This window comes from Mustela lutreola, chromosome 17 (assembly GCF_030435805.1).
Source record: "Mustela lutreola isolate mMusLut2 chromosome 17, mMusLut2.pri, whole genome shotgun sequence".
NCBI classification, from domain to species: Eukaryota; Metazoa; Chordata; class Mammalia; order Carnivora; family Mustelidae; genus Mustela; species Mustela lutreola.
In genome coordinates, this window is record NC_081306.1 from 34,279,572 (window position 1) to 34,301,210 (window position 21,639).

The 21,639-nt window shown below is 55.0% G+C and overlaps 2 protein-coding genes and 1 long non-coding RNA gene across 6 annotated transcripts in view; 1 reads left to right on the forward strand and 2 right to left on the reverse strand.

Annotated features, from left to right (window-relative positions):
- Nucleotides 1-6,733, reverse strand: part of PRKAR1B (protein kinase cAMP-dependent type I regulatory subunit beta) — a 66,924-nt gene extending 60,191 nt beyond the window's left edge. Inside the window, exons 1-2 of one of the 3 annotated variants that reach the window (XM_059153840.1) lie at nucleotides 6,450-6,733; nucleotides 4,903-5,100 (exon numbers count right to left, since the gene is read on the reverse strand). In XM_059153840.1, the coding sequence (XP_059009823.1) occupies nucleotides 4,903-5,079 (177 nt within the window). In that variant the 5' untranslated portion in view covers nucleotides 5,080-5,100; nucleotides 6,450-6,733. Of the gene's footprint in view, nucleotides 1-4,902; nucleotides 5,101-5,274; nucleotides 5,599-6,000; nucleotides 6,150-6,449 lie in introns of those variants that run through there. The other 2 variants (XM_059153839.1, XM_059153838.1) reach the window with 2 other exon arrangements.
- Nucleotides 6,734-14,390: 7,657 nt separating this feature from the next.
- On the reverse strand, nucleotides 14,391-19,417 carry LOC131819100 (uncharacterized). Its single transcript, XR_009349057.1, has 4 exons — nucleotides 19,280-19,417; nucleotides 18,217-18,412; nucleotides 16,633-16,773; nucleotides 14,391-14,883 (listed from the first exon to the last, which is right to left on the reverse strand). It is a non-coding gene; the product is annotated as an uncharacterized LOC131819100 (long non-coding RNA).
- The window catches only part of DNAAF5 (dynein axonemal assembly factor 5), a 45,563-nt gene continuing 43,293 nt past the window's right edge, over nucleotides 19,370-21,639 (forward strand). Inside the window, exon 1 of one of the 2 annotated variants that reach the window (XM_059153837.1) lies at nucleotides 19,370-20,041. In XM_059153837.1, the coding sequence (XP_059009820.1) occupies nucleotides 19,414-20,041 (628 nt within the window). In that variant the 5' untranslated portion in view covers nucleotides 19,370-19,413. The remainder of the gene's footprint in view (nucleotides 20,042-21,639) is intronic. The other variant, XM_059153836.1, reaches the window with a different exon arrangement.

Below are 21,639 nucleotides of genomic sequence, written 5' to 3' on the forward strand. Positions count from 1 at the left end.
GGCCCTCCGTCCCCTGTCTGCACAAGCACCTTCCACGGGCCAAACCTGCTTGGCGGGCAGGGAGGGCTAGGGCAGGACCCTGAGCTCACACCCACCTCACAAGCACACGGAAAGTGCAATGCACACAAACGCGTGGAAAAGAGGGAAGGCGGCTCATGTAGGGTTCTGTCGGCAAAGGTTATTTTCTGTGGTTCCTAATGTCAGTTATAAAAGCTCTCTGGAAATAAAGTCAAACGTAAGAAAATTAAGAAATCCCCGTTTTGGAAGAGGAGCGAGATGCCGGAAGGGAAGCAGGCCCCACCCGCCGTGTGCCTGGTGGGAGGACCGCGGGCTGGACAGCAGGAGGCTGTGAGGCAGCAGGAAGGAGGGGCTGGCTTGGTGAGCGGGCGGTGTGGGTCCTCCTGGCAGGAGGACACGCATGTCCCTAAGAGAGAGTGTGCGGAGGCTCCGGACTGTGGGATTCTGGAGAAGGCGGAGCTGCGGGGATGGGAAAGGTCAGGGGTTTGGAGGGAGCACGCACAAGGGATGCTTAGGGCAGCAGCACGAGGTGACATGAGGCTTGAATGAGATACATGACATCATGTGCTTGTCTAAACCCACAGGACTGTGGGCACGAGGAGGGACCCCAAGGTCAAGTCTGGGCTGCAGCTGACAATGGCGTCCCTCATCAGATGTAATGAGCCCTCAGCAGGTGAGCGTCATTAACAGGATCCGTGTGCACAGGGAGGGGCTCAGGCTAAGGAGGGGGGCTGTGGGCACGTGGCACGTCGTGCTCAATTTCTCTGTGAACCTGAAGCGGCTCTGAAAAGCAAAGTCGGTGGCACGGTCAGCCGGCTAAGCGAGAGGTCAAGGTCTCAGGATTGTGGGCTCCAGCTGCGCGTGGAGCCCCGTGATTGGTGACAAGTCTGCCTGAGTTTCTTCCTCTCCCTCGGCCCCTTCCCCACTCCTCCATACACAGTCCCTCTCAAACAAATACATAAACCTTTAAAAAGCAAAAGTAAAGCCTATCAATTACAAAGGAGTACCACTGAAAATAGAAAAAAACGAGAGAGCAAAATCTACCGAAACATGTAAGTGATCTGTATCTTGAAAATAAAAGCTTCTCTTTCTGTTTTTGTTAAAGATTGTATTGATTTATTTTGGGGGAGGTGAGGGCATGCATGAGTCCAGGGGGATGCCGAGGGAGAAGGAGCAGCAGACTCCCCTTTGAGTGTGGAGCCCAAAGCATGGCTGCGTGTGGGCTGGACGTGGGGCTCGATCCCATGATCCCAAGAACCTTGAGAACACAGCCTGGGCTGAAGGCAGATGCTGGACGGACTGAGCTTCCCAGGCACCCCGGAAAATGAAAGCCTTTCTCTCACAGAAGAGATACCACAGACCTAGGTAAATGAAAAGCTACTCTCTGTTCCCCAAGTGAAGATTCAAGATTGTTCTCCATTCTCCTCTGACGGATTTACATGCTCAGTGTAAGCCCACTCAACATCCCAAGAGGATTTCCTGGGCCATCTCACTGAGATCACTCTAAAATACACCTGGAAAGGAGCAGAAACCCTCTTGGAGAAGAATGACGCAGGAAAACATCGATAGCTCCCATGAAGACAGAGGGAGCCAGACGGCGAGGGCCCCCAGGCACAGACGGCTGCTGGGGGAGGAGTCAGTGCAGAGCGCTTCCACTAACTTATGCACAACAGCACAATTCATTAATAAGTATATACACAGATAAACCCGACCTAAAAAGCAGAAACTTTCGCTCCATGAAGACACTGGTGAGCACATGAGAAGACAGACCATGGACGGACAGAAGGTGTTTGCAAAGCAGGGACGGTCACAACTCACATCCGCGGAGGTGAGAGTATGAGGTGAGTACATAAAGCAATCCTGAGCTCAACGGTAGGAGAAGAGCCTGGCAAGACACATGGACGGAAGACCTCGACAGGCACATCCCCAAAGAGACACGTGGATGGCAACTAAGCGTTGCCATCGTGGCAACGACCACGTCCTCAGTCATGAGAAAATGAGCAAGACGGCCAGCAGAAGGGCCCCACGGATCCGTCAGAATGGCTCAAGTTTTCGGGAGCTGGCAGTATCGAGTGCTGGCAGTCTTAGGGCCAAGAGCCGCAGCTGGTTGGAACAAAGACGCTGCTGCTGGGCCGTTCGTTACCAAGTCAAACGTGCGCTTACCCTACAACCCAGACACTTTCTCCAGTTAAAAACCTACAAAAATCAGTAAGACAAACACATGCCGACAGCAGCCTGGTCATCGTCAGAAACCAGAAGTGATCCAGAGGTCCCTCCGCTGGGCAGGGGAGGAGCAGACAGCAATCAGTGTACACAGTGGAACAACGCTCGCTAGTGACGCACACAAAACCAGCACGAATCCCAGATGCCCTCGGAAGGGACGGAAGCCGGACTGAAAGGCTACATGCCGTAGGCCTCCCCTGATGGAATGTTCTGGAACACGCAGAACTGCAGACACTTGAGCAGTTGCCAGGAGATACACGGACAGGATGGTTTGGTCAGCAAGGGCAGGAGGCAGGGGACGGCAGCAGGTAGATAACCCGATACACCTGTCAGAACCCGCACAGTTGCACACCACCAAGCACAAGTTCCAGAGTATTTTAGTTGAAAGAACTTTAACGGGAGAGGGGAGTGGCCTCAGGTCTCTTTTCTCCGATGTGTCTGCTCATTCTGAAAGCAAAATACAGCGTAACTTTCGTTTCCACTAAAGACCAGAACCTTAGTCTGGCTCCTCGTGTGATGCCCCTGGAGCCAGCGTCCAGGGAAGGCGCCGGGCCACCAGGAGGGAAGGAGCCCCCTGTGCGGCTAGGACGTGTCCATACCCACAAGGTAGCACAAGAACAACTAGGAGAGAAGCGGATGTTGGCGCAGATTCAGGAAAACAGCACAACTCCTACAGGGGGCAGGGGGGGGCCCACAAACTCATTCCATCTCTGGGAGTAAAGGGGCAACAGGGCTCTAGAGCCATGGAAATGAGCCAGACCCTGGCCCCAGAGCATGCGCCCTGACAGCGTCAGTGTTCCTCCTCCCACAAATCAGTCCTTGGCCTTGAGGCGTTTTCTGTAGAAAACGAAAAACCTGAAGACCATCAATCATAGAACAATGCAGATAAAGGCAAATCTGTGACCCCACATAGTTTTATGGCCACAGACACCGTAACAATGCCACTGAGGAGAACGCAGACACTTCGAAGTGGCCCAAACGGTAAATGTGACCCATGCAGACGTCACACAGTGATGCTAAGGAGGAGAGCCAGACCAGAGATGCGCACACGCCACAACCACCCACGTCCACACGCCTATGCGTGCTAAGGAAGTTGCTAGAGAAACATAGGGGGGTCCATCAGGGAAGGGGGCAGGCGCTTTCCTCCAGCATCTAACGGGCGTCCTTGCAAGGACCAAGGACTGCACAAGCCTCAGCCAATGTCCCGGGAAGAAGCCCCGCCTGTGTTTGGCTGGAGGGTAAGGGCTATTCTACCCCCTCACGTCTGGACCTTTGAAACGTCCTGCAGTGGGGCGCCTGGGTGGCTCAGTGGGGTTAAGCCTCTGCCTTCAGCTCGGGTCATGATCTCAGGGTCCTGGGATCGAGTCCCTGCATCAGGCTCTCTGCTCAGTGGGGAGCCTGCTTTCCCCTCTCTCTCTGCCTGCCTCTCTGCCTACTTGTGATCTGTCTGTCAAATAAATAAATAAAATCTTTTAAAAAAACAAACAAACAAATAAATAAATAAACAGCCTGCGGTGAAGAAGTCACTCACCAAGGCCTGAGGGCTGGTGGCAACACGTGGCCTTGCGGGACAGCACACCGGGAGCTGGGCCATCCCCGCTGGTCTGTGCGGCCCAGCAACATCCTCCCAGGGCTTTATCGGGCCGTGCATACATGCTTCCTGCTGTCACACACGCTGAGAAGTCCCCCTTTCCGGGCATCCTGGCCACTCGGCTGGCCTCATGGGGGGCGGGGGTGCTGCTTGGAACTCTGCCCCTCCCCCAGGGCCCCAGCTCCTGGGGCCCAAGACCCCAGGCTCCGCCGCACCCAGAGTGAAAGAGCCTTCCTGCGCCCCCATCATAGACACTCTGGGGCAGCTGGCGGGGCAAGCCATCATGAAGGCAGAGGAGACACCCATGGGCTCTCAGGGACTTTAGGTTCTGGGGGGCTCAGAGCCATCTGTCCCCGGGGATAATATGTAGCCTCAGCCCCAGGCCCATGCTTCTCTCAGCCCCCAGCATCCGCTTTGGAGTGTCTAAGTTACGTGGACAGATACCCCGCTGCAGGCTCTGCCTCTCACAGGAATGGAGCTGTACTCCCAGAAAGAGGAAGACTGCCATGGAGGAACAGGTGGCCAACGGGCTTAGACCCCTCCTGCTCTGAGCCCGTCCTCCTGCCGATGAACCAGGAGCACCATCATTCACGGAGGAATGGGGGGGTACCTCTCAGAAGAGAGGCGTGGATGGGCGTGTGTTCCCCACACTGCACAAGTCTGAGGGGCATTCTCCTCTGCCTGTACCCCCCGCCTCCCATGTGCACATTACCAGGGAATCGGGTCTCAAATGTCCCCCACTGCATGCCCCACCACAGCTACGCTCTTCCATCCCAAACGCCAGTGCCACCTAATGACACCCAGTCCCCATTTCTGCCCCCCTCCACTGTCAGTTGGCCCCAGCAGCTCTCCCCCAGGCTCTGCATGCCGTAGGGCCTGCCCCAGTGCAGGGGGACAGAGAGGGCCTATGACCGGGAAGGCCAAGCCCTGGAACGTGTGAGGCAAGGCCAGGCCCCCACAGACGGCTGCTCTCTCCACACTCCCCAGAAGAGCCAGCAAGGCCTGGGGAGCAGGTGCAAGGCGCCGCGGCCCAGCACACCTGCTGGAAGCAGGCGGTGGCTGTCACTGACCTTCTCCAGCTTCTCGAAGTGTTCGCGCAGGAACTTCATGGGCCTATCAGGCTTGGAGACGCACAGGTGTACAATGCAGTCTTTGAGGACCTGCTGAACGCCATGCTTCTGAACATAGAGCTCACATCCCTTCAGGCTCTCGTCCTCCTCCTCCTGGTAGGACGACGGGGACGCCATGGTGACCCCACTTCTGGCTGCCTGGAGTGGGGGGATGCACATCAGGGGGGCGCTCAGGGAGGCGGGATCCCACAGGCCCCCAAGACCGGCCGTTGGGGGGCGCATGTTCACTCTCATCCAGTGAGTGCTGGCACACGGTCCCAGGGTCTATGGTCATGGGTCTGTCCTCCTGAACATGACAGCGCAAAGCCTTACCTCACAGATCTTTGTGGGCTTGGAGGAAGAACAGATTTGTAGGGCTGAGCAAAGCCCTGGTCTCTGAGAAATCTGCAGGGGGAGAGCGGGGGCCCCGGGGGTCCCAAGGGCCATGCGCCCAGCCCAGCTCTTACGTGGTCTCAGTTGCCACTAACCCTCCTCCCTTTTTAGGAACAACTGTGGGAACCAGGGAGATGGAGAGGTGCTGTTCCAGGGCCCCGGTAGCCCGCTCGGCAGGAACAGAAAGAAAACAAGGCAAACAGCTGAAACCCCGCTAAAGAGCCTTGTGAAAGGATGGTCCATGGAGAACAATGGCAGGGCCTCGCGTTGTCAGCCCAGCGCTCGCAGCTGTCACAATGACGGCTCAGGAACGGGGCTGCCCGCCGCAGGGACCCAGGTCCGGGCTCCCAGTTGCCAGGAAGGCCCCAAAGCCGCGCCCCCTCCCCCGGCCCCGCGCCCTGCCCCTGGCCTCTGCGCGCCCCCAGCCGCCTCTCTAGGCCCCGAGCCCCCAGCCCCTGCATCCCTGCCCCAGGCCCCGGCGCCTCCGGCCCCTGAGCCCCCGGCCTCCGCTCCTCTCCACGACAGCGCCGCGAGCCCCGGTTCGGCCAAGGGGGCGGGGGCTCCCCAAAGGCCCGCATTTCCCCCGGCCTCTTGGCCGGCCGAGCTCAGCCCCTTGCCGGCGCAGGCCTGAGATCCCACCGCAGACCCCATCCCAGCCCGGCGTACCTGGATGCGCGGCGCCCGAAGACCGAGGAAGCTGCGCGGGGACGCGGCGGGGACGCGGGGACGGCGGGCGAGCGGGTCCCCGCACTGCAGCGGCGCCGCCCTCCACCCGCCCCCGCGACGCGCCGATCAACCCCCACACCCCCCTGCACCCGGCCTGGCCCTGTCCCCTCCCGCGCGCCCCCTCCCCGCCCCCACATCGGGCCTCCCCACCCCCCTTCCTCCTCGGCTTCGCGCCCCTCAGCGTCCCTCCATCTGCGCACTGACAGACCGCTTCCCCCGCAGCTCCCCCTGCGCCCCTCCCCCATCCCCTCCCTGGCCTCCCCAAGGACCCCACGCCCCTGAAGCAAGCCTGGGCAGGCCTCACTGAGGTGGACAAAGCCCCAGGTTTTCATGCACAGGCCGCCAAGACTACCACCACTGCCCTCCACCACCCGCTCACACTTCCTCACCCCTCCACTGGAGACCCTGTGATGGCTTGTCCTCGCTGCTGCAGCTGGTGGAGCCTCAGGGTGATGGCCAGGACCCCCCACTGCTCACCACTGGCAGGTTCAGCCACTGTCTGCAAGCCCCCACCCTCCAGCTCAGGGCCGCCAGAGGAGGCCAGAGGGCCCCAGGATAGCCCCGGAGAAGGGAGCTGAATTCCTTTTCTTGGTTCAGGACTCCAGCGTCACCCCAATGCCCCAGTGGGAAATCACTGGGTCATGCTGAATTCTTCCCACCATCCTCCAACATCCAAGAGGTCACGAAGGCCTGTGGAGCCCCTGGATTGACTCCCTAATCTACAAGCCCAGACCTGCAGAAAGGGGACTGTCCTTCTTCCTGTTAACCAACGTCATGCTTTGCCCGCATTCTGGCAGGTGGTGGCAGAAACTTCATTTCAATCACTTGGGGGTCCCCACCCTTTCCACAGAGGGGTGGTGCACCAGCAGAGGGGATAGGGAGCTTGGGCCTTGAAGGGGAAGCAGACAGTATCTGTTCAGCTCTCCCATACTCCCCTCCCCTGTCCACAATAACCTAGCCTATAGTCCCCTGTCCCACAGTCCCATGTCCACTGAAGCAGACAGACCGCAGCGTGGCTGCCCCGCCCCGCCGGCCCCTGCAGCAGGGCTGAGACTGGCCCCACTCCCACCTGTCTGTGTGATGGTGAAGAACAGGTCACACTCAGGCAGACAGACTGGGAACTCCTTTCTTTTCTTTTCTTTTTTTTTTTTTTTTTTTTTAAGATTTTATTTATATACTTGAGAGAGAGATAGTGAGAGAGAGCATGAACGAGGAGAAGGTCAGAGAGAGAAGCAGACTCCCCATGGAGCGGGGAGCCCGATGTGGGACTCGATCCTGGGACTCCAGGATCATGACCTGAGCCAAAGGCAGTCGTCCAACCAACTGAGCCACCCAGGCGTCCCTGGGAACTCCTTTCTGCTTCCCCTGCCCTTGCCCTCGATGTGGGGGGAGGTCAGGGGTCAGCAGGGAAGCTGGCTGGACTACTGGTAGCCAGCCCCTTACGTGAGGAATGGCCCTCACAGAGCTGGAGGGGAAGCCGTGGGGTCCACCATGCGGGCATTCCTGGCTAGGTCGCCTTCCCTCTGACAGTGACAAACCCCGGCTTTTGTAGGATGTCTGAGCAGCCACATCCTTCCATCAAAAACATACCACAGGTGTCAGGTGACCCAGTAAACTGTGCTTGTCTGAGAACATCCCATAAACCCACAGGGAAGAACCATCCCATGTGCTCAGCCCTCTTGTGTTCCCCAGCAGGAGGCAGTCACATTGCCCAGCTCCGGGGGTCTTTATTTCACCCCAGAACCGGGGCAGCCAAGCCTTGTGAAGACCCAGCTTCAAAGCTGCATTCTCTCCCAGCCACTGCCCACCCACAGACTCCTACCTCTGCTAACTCCAGTTTACCCCCAAGATTCAACCTGAGGGCTCCTTCTGCACCGCACCTCCAGACCAGGTGGACTCCCCGTACTTTGTAGCTCTCCTGGCAAATGCTGCACTGTGTGAGTCTGTTGGCTTGATGTGGAGAGCAGCACCTAGCCTGGGGTGACAACAGGATGCCAGGACCTTCCTGGAAGAGGCACCAAGTGGGCACTTCCAAATCTCGTGAGATCTCAGTCCAACAGGTGGGCCCTACTCCAGAGCAGCTTTTGGCTGAGGCTGGGGGTATGGGGAGGAGCGCGCGGGGCAGGGACCCAGTGGCCATGAACACCACTGGTTACTATTGTCAGGGCCACAGCCGTTCCTCAAGGAGACCTCTGAGTCCCGTCCCTGGGACACACGGGCAGGGCCCTGGAGGGATGCTGAAGACGAGGCCACAGGGGAAGAGAGAGGTGAGCTGCGGAGGAACACAAGGGCAGGGGAGAGGCGGGAACCACTCCTCCAGCCCCATGCCTCTGAAAGAAGGGACCATCGGTGAGAAATTCCCTGGGAGGAGGCACGGGAGCCGTGGTAAGAACAGTGCTAATTTTCACCTTTCACAACAGCTCACCAGGTAAGTCTGGGATGCAAAATTTCACCTCCGTATAGCTACCGCGTGTCAGCGCATTCTGATCACGCGTGCTCCCTGGGGTGGCCTTGGGGTGTGGCCCCTGGTGGCCATGTGCCAATAGCGCTCCCTGAAGCAGATACCCCGTGGAGGCTCCGGGGAGAACCCAGTGCTGACCCGTGTGTAGCAGCTAGGGGACCCAGACTTCCGATCTGCAGACACCGCGAGATCCTCTGTGTGTGAGGTTTTAAGCCCCTAAGTTTGTGGTGACCATCAGGCAGTTCCTGAGAGCTGTCACAGGGGAATCCAAGGAAAGGCCCAGCCCCGTGTCTGGACAAGGAGGAAACCGTGGCAAGAATGCGATGGGCTGAACGCCATGTCACCCCAAAACTCCTGCTAAATCCTAACCCCCTGTGTGGGGTGTCGGGAGGGGGACTTCAGGTGAGTCGGTCGGGGGGGGGTCCCTCTTGCCAGAGACCCCAGAGCATGCCCTTGCCTCTGCAGCTGTGCGTGGACACAGAAAGGGGACAGCGCAGTGGAGACGAGGGCCCAGCTTCCTCGTCTGGGACAGCAGCTTCCAGAGCCGTGAGGGAGACAAGTCCGTGGTCCTTCTGAACAGACCAAAGCGGGAGGAGGCCTGAGCACTCAGGAAGGCCATATGTGAAAACATAGGGATAAAGGAAAAAAAGTGTTATGAATCTGGCACAGGAGTGGACAGACCTTAAGGGATCAGAACAAAGAGTCCAGAAATAAACCCAAACCAAAATTTATAGGGAATTTGTATGTGGTAAAGGTGGCATTACATGTTTGCGGGGAAAATAATAATTCAGTAATTACTTTGGGGAGAACTAAAAAAAAAGTCACGTGTGCCTCTTCGTACAGATAAACTTCAAATGGATCTGGAATTTAACTACCAAAGTCATGGAAGCAGCATTGGGAAATGTTCTAGGATCTCGGGACACAGGAGGCCTTTTGAGTCCTACCAGGATATTGAGGGGCCATGAATGTACAAATCCACATACTCCATAAACATGAAAACTTTGTGCACAAAAGCTCTCACATGTTCAAAATAAAAACAAAACAAGAAGTAGATTCACGACGCCCTGTCACAAAGGGCTTCCTTGGCAGGAAGATGCCCAGCTTCATGCAAACCAAGAGTAGTGCAAATTTAATGTACACAGAGGGGCCCTGGGCCACCTGGCAGGCTAGCACGCGTCCCCCTAGGCAGGCATGTCTGTGCGGGCAGGGCGCAGGAAACAGGCCTCACCAACACGGGGCTCCCATGGAGCCTCGGCGACCCCCATGCAGAGGAACCTCCTGCACAGAGTTAAAGACACAGCCCAGCAACTCCAGCGTTGTGTGATAAAAAGCCAATATTCCAGTGACTGTTCCTGTTTGTGCATGTTTCTGCTTGAGGTTGAATGTGTCTGTCTGTGGAGGCGGGGGGGGGGGGCTGCAGACCAGGGAGAGCCCCCACTATTCACAGAGACGCGGCTGCACTGGCTGGACTAAGCCTAGCCTGTCTCCACCATATGTTCCTAAGTGAAAAAACACAAAAACCACAGTAGGAAACTTGGCGTGTATGCCACCACTGAAGAGGTGGCTTCACAGGGCGCCTGGGGGCACAGTCAGCTGAGGGTCCGACTCTTGGTTTTGGCTCAGGTCATGGTCTGAGGGTCATGGAACTGAATCCCACGTCTAGCTCTGAGCTGAGCCTTGTCCCTCTCCCTCTGCTCCTCCCCACTGCTCCCAGGCTGTCTCTCTAAAATAAATACATAATATCTTAAAAAAAAAAAAAAAGAGAGAGAGAGAGAGTTGACTACAATCTGGATTTATGTGGATTCAGGCATAGGGCATAGGATACCTCTAGACAGACCTGAAGGGCAGAGGTGGCCTGAGGGGGAGGGAGGGCAGCAGTCCTAAAGGGACCATGTCCCAAGTGCTGTCCCAATTGTATGCCAAATGCATGTATTACCTATTCAAGAGTAATTTTCTATTAAATTTTTTAAAATCTTCCTGGAAAAGACAAAGGAATTCAAGACACCCATTATGAACTCCACAAACCACATTAAAATCACAATAAAGGGGTTTTTAAAAAGATTTTTCTTTTTATTTGACAAAGAGCACGAGTGGAGACAGGGACACAGGGAGAGGGAGAAGCAGGCTCCCCACTGAGCAGGGAGCCCAACATGGGACTTGATCCCAGGACCCCAGGATCATGACCTGAGCCGGAGGTCACCCACTAGCTAGGCTCCCCAAAGGGATTTTGTTTCTAAAGTCACGCCCTTAAGGACTGGAAGACCCAGAGAAGACCATAAGAAAATTCTGGGAGCCTGAAAGAGGACAGGAGAGTCATCACTGACTAACCGGAACCAAGAATACTAATGGGTGAACTGGAAACATCGAGAACCCAGTTCACACCACAGAATCCCCCAAAACCTCAGGGACAGTTTCACCAAGGAAGTGAGAGCCAGTGGTGAGGGAAGCTTTGGCCTCACACACCACCCCCACACCAGAACAGGGAAGGGGCCACACCGAAACGAGGTGACTGCGTAAACAAGTATACACCAGATGCTGACCACAGCCCCTTACCGGATAGAATGCCTGGGGCCCCAGGCGCTGGGAGTCTTTAAGGCTCCCAGTTCATGACGCAGGGCCTAAGGGCAGTGGGCTTCCCACGAGCTCCTGGCTTGTGACCCTCTCCTCAGCTTCCCCCAAGGGCCCGTGTGGCTGCAGAGCCAGTGACAACATAGGCATCCTGAGGCTAGATTTAAAATGCAGCACTGGGTGCCTTAGAGCTGCCCACCAAGGAAGCCCGCGTCGCTGTGTGGAGAGCTGCCTCCCAGCGAGGCCCCAGCCTTCCACCAGGCCCAAGCCAGAGACCCGGAGCGTCCGCAACATCACCCTCCTCCTCCGCCCCAGTGGCTGCTGGGTTCTGCAAAGGAACTCAGGTCCTGCCCACAGGCCCCACCGCCTCCCAGCCCTCCCGCTGCCTCCTGACTCGCCCCTCAGGACAGGTCAAAGCCAGTGACATCTTCAAGTCAACTGAGGCCCCTGTGCTCCCCTTCCTTCCCCAGATCAGCACTCCCTTCCTCTGTGCCCGCTGAGCTCCTGGGCCTCGGACCCTACTTCCAGAGTCCCTCCACACCACGTCGCACTGCTTGAGGGTCCCGTTGGTGTCACCATTTGGCCAGTGACCTCCCCTCCCAGCCATCAACTGTGTGAGAAGTGACTGCATCGGCTTTGACTCACTGCAGTGTCCCAGCGCCTCCCAGGATGCCCGGAAATGTTCAACGCCCCACAAATACTTGTTGGATGAGATGATGAATGAATGAACCAGCTACGTGCTATCTGCTAAAATCAGTTTATTACACTGACTTATATGACACACTTTAAAGTCTGTATCACCAGAACACGAACAAGCAAGACTCCGGAGCAGACATGGAAATCCCCTTTCCTTACCTCTCCCAGCTCTTTAGTATTTATTCCTTCGGTGGAGGAAGTTCTGTCTCTCCCGTGGTACACATCTGAACAGCTGCATCACATTTTGGCTCAAGGAGAGAGAATCCAAAGTTCTAGGGTTATGTTAAGGTACAAACCCAGTGTCAGCTCAGTGTTTCTAAGTGTCCAGGGCTAGGAAGTGATGGAAACGCCAGACTCAGCTCAGAGAGTTGGAACACATCGTCCTCCGGGGAGGTGTGTCTGCGAGCAGGGGGGGCCGGCGAGGGGTCTGCTAGCTCCTCCCCAAACTCATTGAGCAGGGGGGCTCTGCCTTCTCCTGCATCGAAACAGCCTCTGGCATCTAGACGTCCCAGAAGAAAGTCACTGCCCCGGCCACCGTGTCATGGTCAGAGGCTCCACGGAAGGAGAATCTAGGATACAGTCTCCGATGTCCAGCTTCTCTCACTGAGCATGTTTCTGAGGTCCACGCCCGTCACAGTCCATGGCCGCCCTTCCCTCCTAAGGCTAAAGGACAGCCCATCGTGTGACCAACCACATTGTGTTTCTGTCACCATGAGGGCCACTCAGGACGCTTCTGCCTCTTGGCTGCAGTGAGCACAAGTGCGCAGGTATCTGGCAGCCTAAGGGGACACAGATTTGCTGGGTCACACGGAAACCCCAGGCTACTTCCCACAGCCGCTGCACCATTTTACCTCCCCACCAGCAACTGGAACAAGCTTCCAATTTCTCCTGTCTTTGCCAGTGCTTGTTAGTTTCTGGTGGTGATTTCGTTGTGTTGTGGGGTTTTTTTGGTGATAGCCCTCCCCGTGGATGTGAGGGGCTGCCCCTCTCCTCTATGCGGGGCAGAGAAGCCACCTGGCACCCTTTCTGCTGTGTGCCAGGGCCCCTGGGGAGTCTGCAGGCCAGCTCAGATTCCACTCAAGGCTGGATCCATCTACGGGCGTGGGAGAAACGTCAGCAGCTCTCTTTGGAACCCACCCACTGCATCTAATAGGACATTTGCTGTGGGGTATTTGTGGATGTGCCTTCTGGTCCTCCTCTGCCAAGCTGCTGTGGTGAACAGGTGTCCTGTTGCATCAAATGCTCTTTCTGCATCTATTGAGATGATCCTGTGATTTTTCTCCTTCAGTTTTTTTCTTAATGTAGTAAATTATAGTAATTTCTCTTTTTTTAAGAGTTTATTTATTTATTAGACAGACAGAGATCACAAGCAGGCAGAGAGTGAAAGGGAAACATGCTCCCCGCTGAACAGAAGCCCGATGCAGGGCTTGACGATCCCAGGACCCTGACATCACAGCCTGCGCCGAAGGCAGAGGCTTTAACCCACTGAGCCACCCAGGCGCCCCAACAGTAATTTATATTAAATTAACCTCATATTCCTGGAGTAAACTCAATGTATTCTTTTAAAATTCCTTATCTCCAGGCTGAACTGGTTGATATTTTGTTGAAGATTTGTGCACCTGTGTCCAATGAAAGAGGTCGATCTGTAACATTCCTTTTGTGTATTGACCCTGTCACTGTGACGCTGGCCTCACAAAAGGGATTGGGAGATGGTCCCTCTTTCGGTTGTCAGAAAGAGTCTAGGATGAGAGTTATTTCCCAGGAAAGTGTTTGTAGTTAATAAATAGCTGTCCAGCTATCCTTCCAGCCTCTATCATGGGAAGCTTTTAAATCACAAAGGCGGTTTCTTTACCAGACACTGGACTCTCCTGCCTATTTCTTCTTGCATAAGTTTTAGTAAATCACGTTTTCCTAGGAATCCTCCATTTCTTGTACTTTGGGAGGGATTAAGGAGGTTATGTGATCCGTTTGGGGTATTTCTGTTGTAACCTCCACTGTTCTCTTTCTCTTACTGGGTTTGGATTTGTCTATATATATATATATATATATATTTTTTTTTTTTTTAAATTTATTTAACAGAGAGAGATCACAAGTAGACAGAGAGGCAGGCTGAGGTGGGGGGGACAGGCTCTCCGCTGGGCAGGGAGCCTGATGTGGGGCTCCATCCCAGGACACTGGGATCATGACCTGAGCCGAAGGCAGAGGCTTTAACCCACTGAGCCACCCAGGCGCCCCTTGTCTGTATATTTTGCTACTGGGTTAAAAAATCAGCACTTGGGGTGCCTGGATAGCTCAGTCATTAGGCATCTGCCTTCAGCTTGTGTCATGATCCCAGGGTCCTGAGATCAAGCCCCACATTGGGCTCCCTGCTAGGCAGGGAGCCTGCTTCTCCCTTTCTCACTCCCCCTGCTTGTGTTCCCTCTCTTGCTGTGTCTCTGTTAAATAAATAAATGAAATCTTTAAAAAGAAAAATCAACACTTAGAGGGGCGCCTGGGTGGCTCAATCAGTTAAGCATCTGGCTCTTGGATTCAGCTGAGGTCATGATCTCAGGGTCATGAGATCATGCCCCATGTCCGGCTCCACACTCAGCACAGTCTGCTCCCCCAACTCACACTCTAATCAATCAATCAATCAATCAATCTTAAAAAAAAAAAAACACCTAAATGTCTGTCCAGCCACCATCATCACCAAGACACCTAAATACCGTCTATCACCACACTCAGCTGCTCTATAGCTGCATTTATTATGCAGCTGCTCTATAGCTGCATTTATGCACACCTAGCCCCACCCCTGACCCCAGAGAACACGAAGCTGTTTGTCATGAACATCATGTACATGGAGTCATGCTACAGTCCCCCTTCAGCGATCATCTGACTTGGCATAATTCCCTACAGTCGCCAGGCCGTCCTGTCTATCCGCAGTTCGTTCCTTCGTTTCTGGGTCGAACCGTGTTGTTGAAATTCCACATTTGAAGCTCTTCTGGTCCTCTGCTGATTTTCAGTGTGATTCCATTTTCATTGAAGGACATACCCTGTATGATTTCGATCCTTTCCATTGGCCCAGGATTTGGTCTCTCCGAGAGTCTGTTTCACAGGCACTGAAAAACAATGTATATTCTGCTATGGTTGGGTGGAGGTTTCCTCAAATGTTCATTGATCCTGTCGGCTGATGGCGGTGTTCTATGTTCTTGCTGAGTGTCTGTCTAGTAATTCTAGCAATTGCTGAGAACGGTTAGGGAACGGGTAGGGACGTCCTCATATAAAGTCTTCGTGTACATGGGACAGCTAGATCTTCCTGATGGATTGATCACTTCATTGTCAGGTAATGTCCCTCTTAGTTCCGAGCCATTTTCTTGGCTCTGAAGTCCACTTTGGCTGGTATTAAGAGAGTCTGCTTTTATTTTTTAATTTAAAAAAAGATTTTATTCATTTACTTGACAGGGAGAGATCACAAGTAGGCAGAGAGGCAGGCAAAGAGAGAGAGGAGGAAGCAGGCTCCCCGCTGGGCAGAGAGCCCGATGCGGGACTCGATCCTAGGACCCTGGGATCATAACCTGAGCTGAAGGCAGAGGCTTTAACCCACTGAGCCACCCAGGCGCCCCTATAGTCTGCTTTTTAAAAAGTAGTATTTACATGATATATCCTTTCCCATCCTTCTATTTTCAATCCACCCATGTCATCGTGGCGGGAGTGAATTCTAGCCTGTGTTAGACAATGTAGTGCCGGGTCACAGTTCCTACTCACTCTGCCACTTATTTAGGTCTTCTAACTGGTGTGTTTACACCATTTACATTTAAAGTCATCATTGACGTATTAGGGCCTCCATTCAGGAGTTCGTTTTGTTACTTGTGTTTGTTCCCTCTCTTGTGCTCTGTGAGATCCTGCAATAGTCTTCGGAATTCCCCATAATGTTTTTGCTTGTATTGCTGTTCAGTTTCCTTAGTGGCTTCTCTAGACACCACCATACACGTGGCACTTAGGAGTCCCCTGCTACGAGAGCCGTGTCACACTGAGCGCAGTATAGAAGCCCTCCTGCCACTTCTATGCCTTCCCCCTTCCCGCTTTTCAGATCTAATTATCATAAATATTCCCTCTGCGTGCACTGAGCACTACGTCAGTGTTCCTACTCGTACTTCAGCTGTCCGCCGTGACTGAGGAATCCTACAAAGTGAAAGACAGTCAGTCATGTTTCCTGCCGTGTTCACCCACCCTCCTATCATTTTCTGAGGGTCCCTGCCTTCTTGTTAAAACTGTCTTCCCTTCTGGAGAGCTTCCTTTCATCATTCACCAAGGGCAAGTCTGCTAGCAACGATTCTACTTGTCTGCCTGTCTGGAAGTCTCTCCTCCTCCCTCATTCTTTTTTTTTAGATTTTATTTATTTATTTGACAGAGAGAGAGATCACAAGTAAGCAGAAAGGCAGGCAGAGAAAGAGGAGGAAGCAGGCTCCCCACTGAGCAGAGAGCCCGATGCGGGGCTCAATCCCAGGACCCTGGGATCATGACCTGAGCTGAAGGCAGAGGCTTTAATCCACTGAGCCATCCAGGCGCCACCCTCTTCCTCCCTCATTCTTGAGGATGGTTTTGCTGCTGGGCCTCACTCCCCTTTCAACACTCGCACAATGTGCCACATCCTTCCCGGCCCATGACTTAGGATGAGATGCCTGCTCTCCATCCACGTTGGCACCCCTCCATGGGTGATGCAGTTTCTCTGTAGCTACGTTGACCATTTTTTCTCCCGTCTTCAGTTTTCAGAAGTTTAGCTGTGCTGTGTCTGGGTGTGGGTTTCTAGAGGTCTTAGCTTACTTTGGGGTTGCTCACCTTCTTTAACCTGTGTTTCAGTCACTCACCAGATCTGGGGCGGTTTCAGCCATTATTTCTAACTGTATCTTCAGCCCACGTTCTTCCTCCTCTTTTTCTAGAACCCTGGTGACATGCATCACTGTCCTGCAGGTCTTTCAGCTCTTTTCCTTCTGTCTGGTCCATCTGATCTGTCAGATGGAGTAAACACTGTTGTTCAACCTTCAAGTTCCCTGATTCTGTTCCCTGTCTCCCCTCTGCTGTTGTGTCCATCCAAAGGTACAAGGAACACTGTGTCCACTGATGGATGTAATACAAGCTTGGCTCTTGTAATTTTAAGTTCTATGATTTCCATCTGGCTTCTTTTGATATTTATTATTTCTTTGCTGCAACTTTCTTTTTTAAAAATTTGTCTCAAAAGACTCAACAATTTTTTTAAAAGATTTATTTTAGAAAGAGTGAGAGAGAAAGAGCATGCATACATAAGAGAGAGGGGAGGGGCAGAGGGAGAGAATCCTCAAGCAGACTCCTGGCTGAGCCCAGAGCCTGACGTGGAGCTCAATCCCACAACCCACGAGATGACGGCCTGAGCCAAAAGCAAGTGTCAGTGCTCAACTGACTGAGCCCCCCAGGCGCCACAAGACTTCATGTATGATTTTTAAAACCCATTTTTATGACGACTGCTTTAAAATCCTTGTCAGGTCATTCTAACGCCTGCATTGGCATTTATCTTAACGCCTACCTTGGCATTTATGTCAATTCATTGTCTTTTGCCCCAAAGAGCAGTTTTCCTGGCTCCTGATAGGAAAAGTGATTTCTGAATATGTCCTCAACATTTTGCGTATTGTGTCAGCAGACTTCTGACGTTACTGAAATCTACTATTTTAGCAGAAAGTTGCCCTATTTAGGTCTAGCATGTAGATCTGGCCTACTTTTGTGGCTCATGGTGCCAGTGAGTCTGGCAATGCTCTCCTGGTCTGCTTTCTTCTTCTGGGCACTGCTACGGCTGTTGGGAGAGTGGAGCAGCACCTGCTGGGTGGCAGGTGGAAAGCCAGAAGACGCTGGGCTGCACAGACTCTGCCCCTATGCAGGGCACTGCCCACCACCACTGCAAGAGCTGGTGGGCCTGAAGGGGCTTTGATGCCAGTGCATACTGTGGGGTGTGGGTGTGGCTCCCCACCAGGTCTCTCCTGAGTCTCCCCTTTCCCAGTCCTACAGCCAGAAAGAGGAGGCTTTTCTTGTGGTTCTCTTGCCTGTGCCATAACCCTGTTAAATGGACATTCATTAAGTGAAGCCTGGGATGTCAACAAAGACCAGGTAAGAAAGCAGAATAGAAAAACTCACGACTCAGAGGTCCTGAAGGTACACGGCACAGCATGGGGAGATCAAGGCAGGGTGTGGGCACAGCATACAGGGAGATCCAGGCAGGGTGCAGGCAGAGAGAGCATCTGTGGATGGACTGCTTTGGGGTTTCTGGGCTAAGGCCGGATCAGTCAGTTCAAACCAGAAAGAGCAGGGCTTTGATAAGCTTTGCAGGGGCTTTATGTAAGAGGCACATGGGGTGGGCCCTGGGCAGCAGGGGTAGGTGCTTACCTCAAGGGCTGTAGGAGAGTGACATCAAGAACTTGACTTACTGTGACTCTGCAGGCTTTATCTAGGACGTGTGCTCATGGCAGAGGCTGGTGCTGGTCCAGAGGCTCTGCAGGCTGCCTGGCCATACTTCGTGGACGTGGAGGCAGCAAGATCATGGACTACTTTAGTGAAACTCACAGTGGCCTGCAGGCAGTTCCGGCTTGAGCTGCAGACCTCTCCGGCACCTGTTCTGGAAACCTATAAGAGAAAAGAGGAAAACCCACAGAACCCACTGTGATGCCACCACCCAGTCCTGAGGACCCCAGTTAGCCAGTCTCCCTGCAGCGAAGCAAACCTGATGGGGCCAACCTTCTCACCAAGGAAGCCTTCCTCCAGTCTCCCATAACTAAAGAAAAAGGCCCCCAGTGGCCTGACCCATGCACCTCCTGGCTCCCATCCCTACTCTCCTCTGGGTCCCTGGCCTCGCCTCCTGGAACAGCATCAGGGCGCCCCAGGTATCGGTTCCCGGACAGACTGGTTGCTGATTTCCTCAGTCTGGAGGCTGGAAGCCTGAGATCAAGGCATCTGCAGGGGCTGGTGCCTCCTGGGGCTGCAAGGGGCAGTCTGTTCCAGGCTGCTCTCTCTGACCTGCAGACCCCCATCCGCGTTCACGTGGCATTCTCCCTGTATGCTGCGGCCCCCTCCTTTTAGAAGGGCACTGTCACATTGGACTAGGTCTCCCAATGCCCTATTTCTAACTCGATCAGCCCTGGAAGGGCCCTATCTCCAAATAAGGTCACATTCTGAAGCCCTGGGGGTTAGGATTCCCATGCACGAACTTTGGGGAGCACAATTCAATGCAGCACCCTCACCCCAGGCCTCTCGCCCCTGCCTGCCCTCAGACCCCAAGAAGTCTCCCGCCACCGCCTCTGCGGAGCTAACTTCACCAACTCTTGTCAGTCACCTGTGTTGGCATTTCGCGGGCGAGCCTTACCTGCCCACTCCAAACTCCTCTGCCATTCACTCCCTCAGGACCATACACTTCCAAGGCGTGCCTCCGGTCGCTAGGCTGAGCCCTCAGCGCGCAGGGACCACGAGGCTTCCGGCTCCCCGCCCCCAACCCACCCCGGATGTATCCTGTCCGTGCCCGGAGCTGCCGATAAAGTTGTGTAAGGAGCCAACCGGAAGAGGAGCCGTAAACCGCACCGCGGCCGTCGTGAAAGCGCCGGTCTCCCTGGGCGACGGGCAACGCGCGGAAGATGGCGGCGCTGGTAGCTGCGGAGGCCTCGGCTCCCCCGGGGCCGGCCGAGGCGGCCGAGACGTCTGAGACGGCCGAGGCAGCGGAGCTGAGCCGCGCCCTGAGCCGCCTGTTGCCCGGGCTGGAAGCCCACAGCAAGCTGGGCCGGCGGCGCGCGCTCGAGGCGCTGCAGAGCGCGCTCGAGGCGGCGTGGCCCGAGGCGCCCGACGCCGACCCCGCTGCCGCGGCCGCCGCCTTCCAGGGCCCGTGGGCGCGTCTGCTCCTGCCGCGCCTTCTGCGTTGCCTGGCAGACCCGGCCGAGGGCTGCCGCGCGCTGGCGGTGCACCTGCTGGACCTGGGCCTGCGGCGCGCCGCGCGGCCCCGCGACGCACTGCCGCGCCTGCTGCCCGCGCTCGCCGCGCGCCTGGCAGGCCCCGAGTCCGCGCGCGGCCGGCCGCCGGAAGCCTGCGAGGAGCTGCGCCTGGCACTCGTGCAGCTGCTCAGCCTGGCGGTGCGCCTGGGGGGCCCCGCGCTCGCGCCCCATCTGGACGATGCGGTGCGCGCGCTGCGCTGCACTCTTCTCGACCCCTTTGCTGCCGTGCGCCGCGAGAGCTGCGACTGTGCAGCCAGCCTGGCGCGTGCCACGCCAGGTGCCCTCCTCTTGCTGGGGTCGGGAATGGGGGCGCGGGGAGGTGGAGGGGCGGTCGCCCCCTGTGGGCTCCTTCTGGACCTCGGCAGCAGCCGCTTCTCTCCTCCATCCGGTGGTTCTCAAAATGCAGATTCGTGGAAACCGTGGCAGAAATTGCTAAGAGGGTCTGGAATGCGGTGCGTTTTCGTAACTGCCCCTCGCCAAACACCGCTGCAGTCCTAAACGTTTTATCCCCCTTTCTCCACAGAGCCTACCTGTCTTCCCTCTTTGGGTTGGACCGCTGTCCTAAATGGAGAGAGGCCGCATCTGTCCTGTTTTCCTTTAATCCATTCTCCGTTATTCAAAAACAAAAACTAATCTGATCAGGACAGTCCCTTTTTCTAAGTAGCCATTTCTGCAGGATCTTGCCCCACTTAACTCTCCTTGCTGCCTCGGGCTGGGATGTGCATTGGTAGGAGGCCTCTGGGAAGGGTTCTTGCAAGACAACAACTAAGTTGAAGATCAGTGATCTGTTGTCAGGTGGAACCTAGCTTTGAGAAATAAGCTTGGTAGATCTGAGAAGCAAAAAGGAGGTCAAGGTAGCCAGAGGGAAGGAGGGTGGGCAGGGGGAAGCTGCTGGGGGTTTGAAATTATTAAGTGCAGTGGGGAGCCTGTGGAGGGTGTGGAGAAGGGGAGTGAGAGGCTAAGATTCAGAGTTTTAAAAGATTGCTCTTGTGCTCATGGAGAGTTGATTACGAAGATGACAAGAAGAAGTGAAGTTGGTTGGGGTCATAATTAATCCATATTTAGATGACGGGTAGTTTGGCCTTGGGTGGGGGTGAGCAGTCTGCTAATAGAGACGGAGAGAAATGGATTGATGTTGAACGGAGCTGGCAGGATTTCCTGTTGAACTGGGTGAGGGATGAGGGAGAAAGAGGTTTTGGTGGACAGGAGACCCAAGGAAACCAAACCATCTCCCCTCTCTGCCCTCTTCTGGTGAGGGGCCTGTGCTGGATCCCCATCACACTGGGTAGTAGTAGCTTAACATCCTGCCTTGATCTGAGCACCTCAGAGTTAAAGAAGTCAACCAAAGCATCCCTGAAATAGCCATATTATGGATGGGTCTCAGGCAGCGGCAGAACTGAGGTTAGAACTCCAAGACCAGGACTCTCAGAGACATTCTGGTTCTGACTTTCTGGGAGGCCCCTACAAGTAGAAAGTGGAATGGCTTTGCCCAAAGCACTGTTGGCGCCGCTCTCTGCGGTAGCACCTGGTGTCTGGCTTCAGGCACACCTGATGTGGGGACTTGAGCAGCGTCCTCTAGGCTGTTTCTCCACTTTGGTCTGCGTCCCTCTCAGGCACCCAGTGCCACTGTTACCAACTTCAGATTCTTCCTCACAGCTCCTGCCTCCAGCTGAGATGGGGTCAAGCCCTCAGCCTTTTCCCTTTGGCGCTGTTTGGGTCACATGCCTGTCCTGTGCCTCTCCCAGTGCCAGGGGTACAAAGCTGTGCTTTGGCAGGCCTGAGCTGAGTGCTGTGCCTACAGCAAGAACCTGGGTGCAGAGAGGAAGTTCCAGGGCACAGGGGGCCTGTCCTTCTGTGAGCCCACGGCGCTGGGCT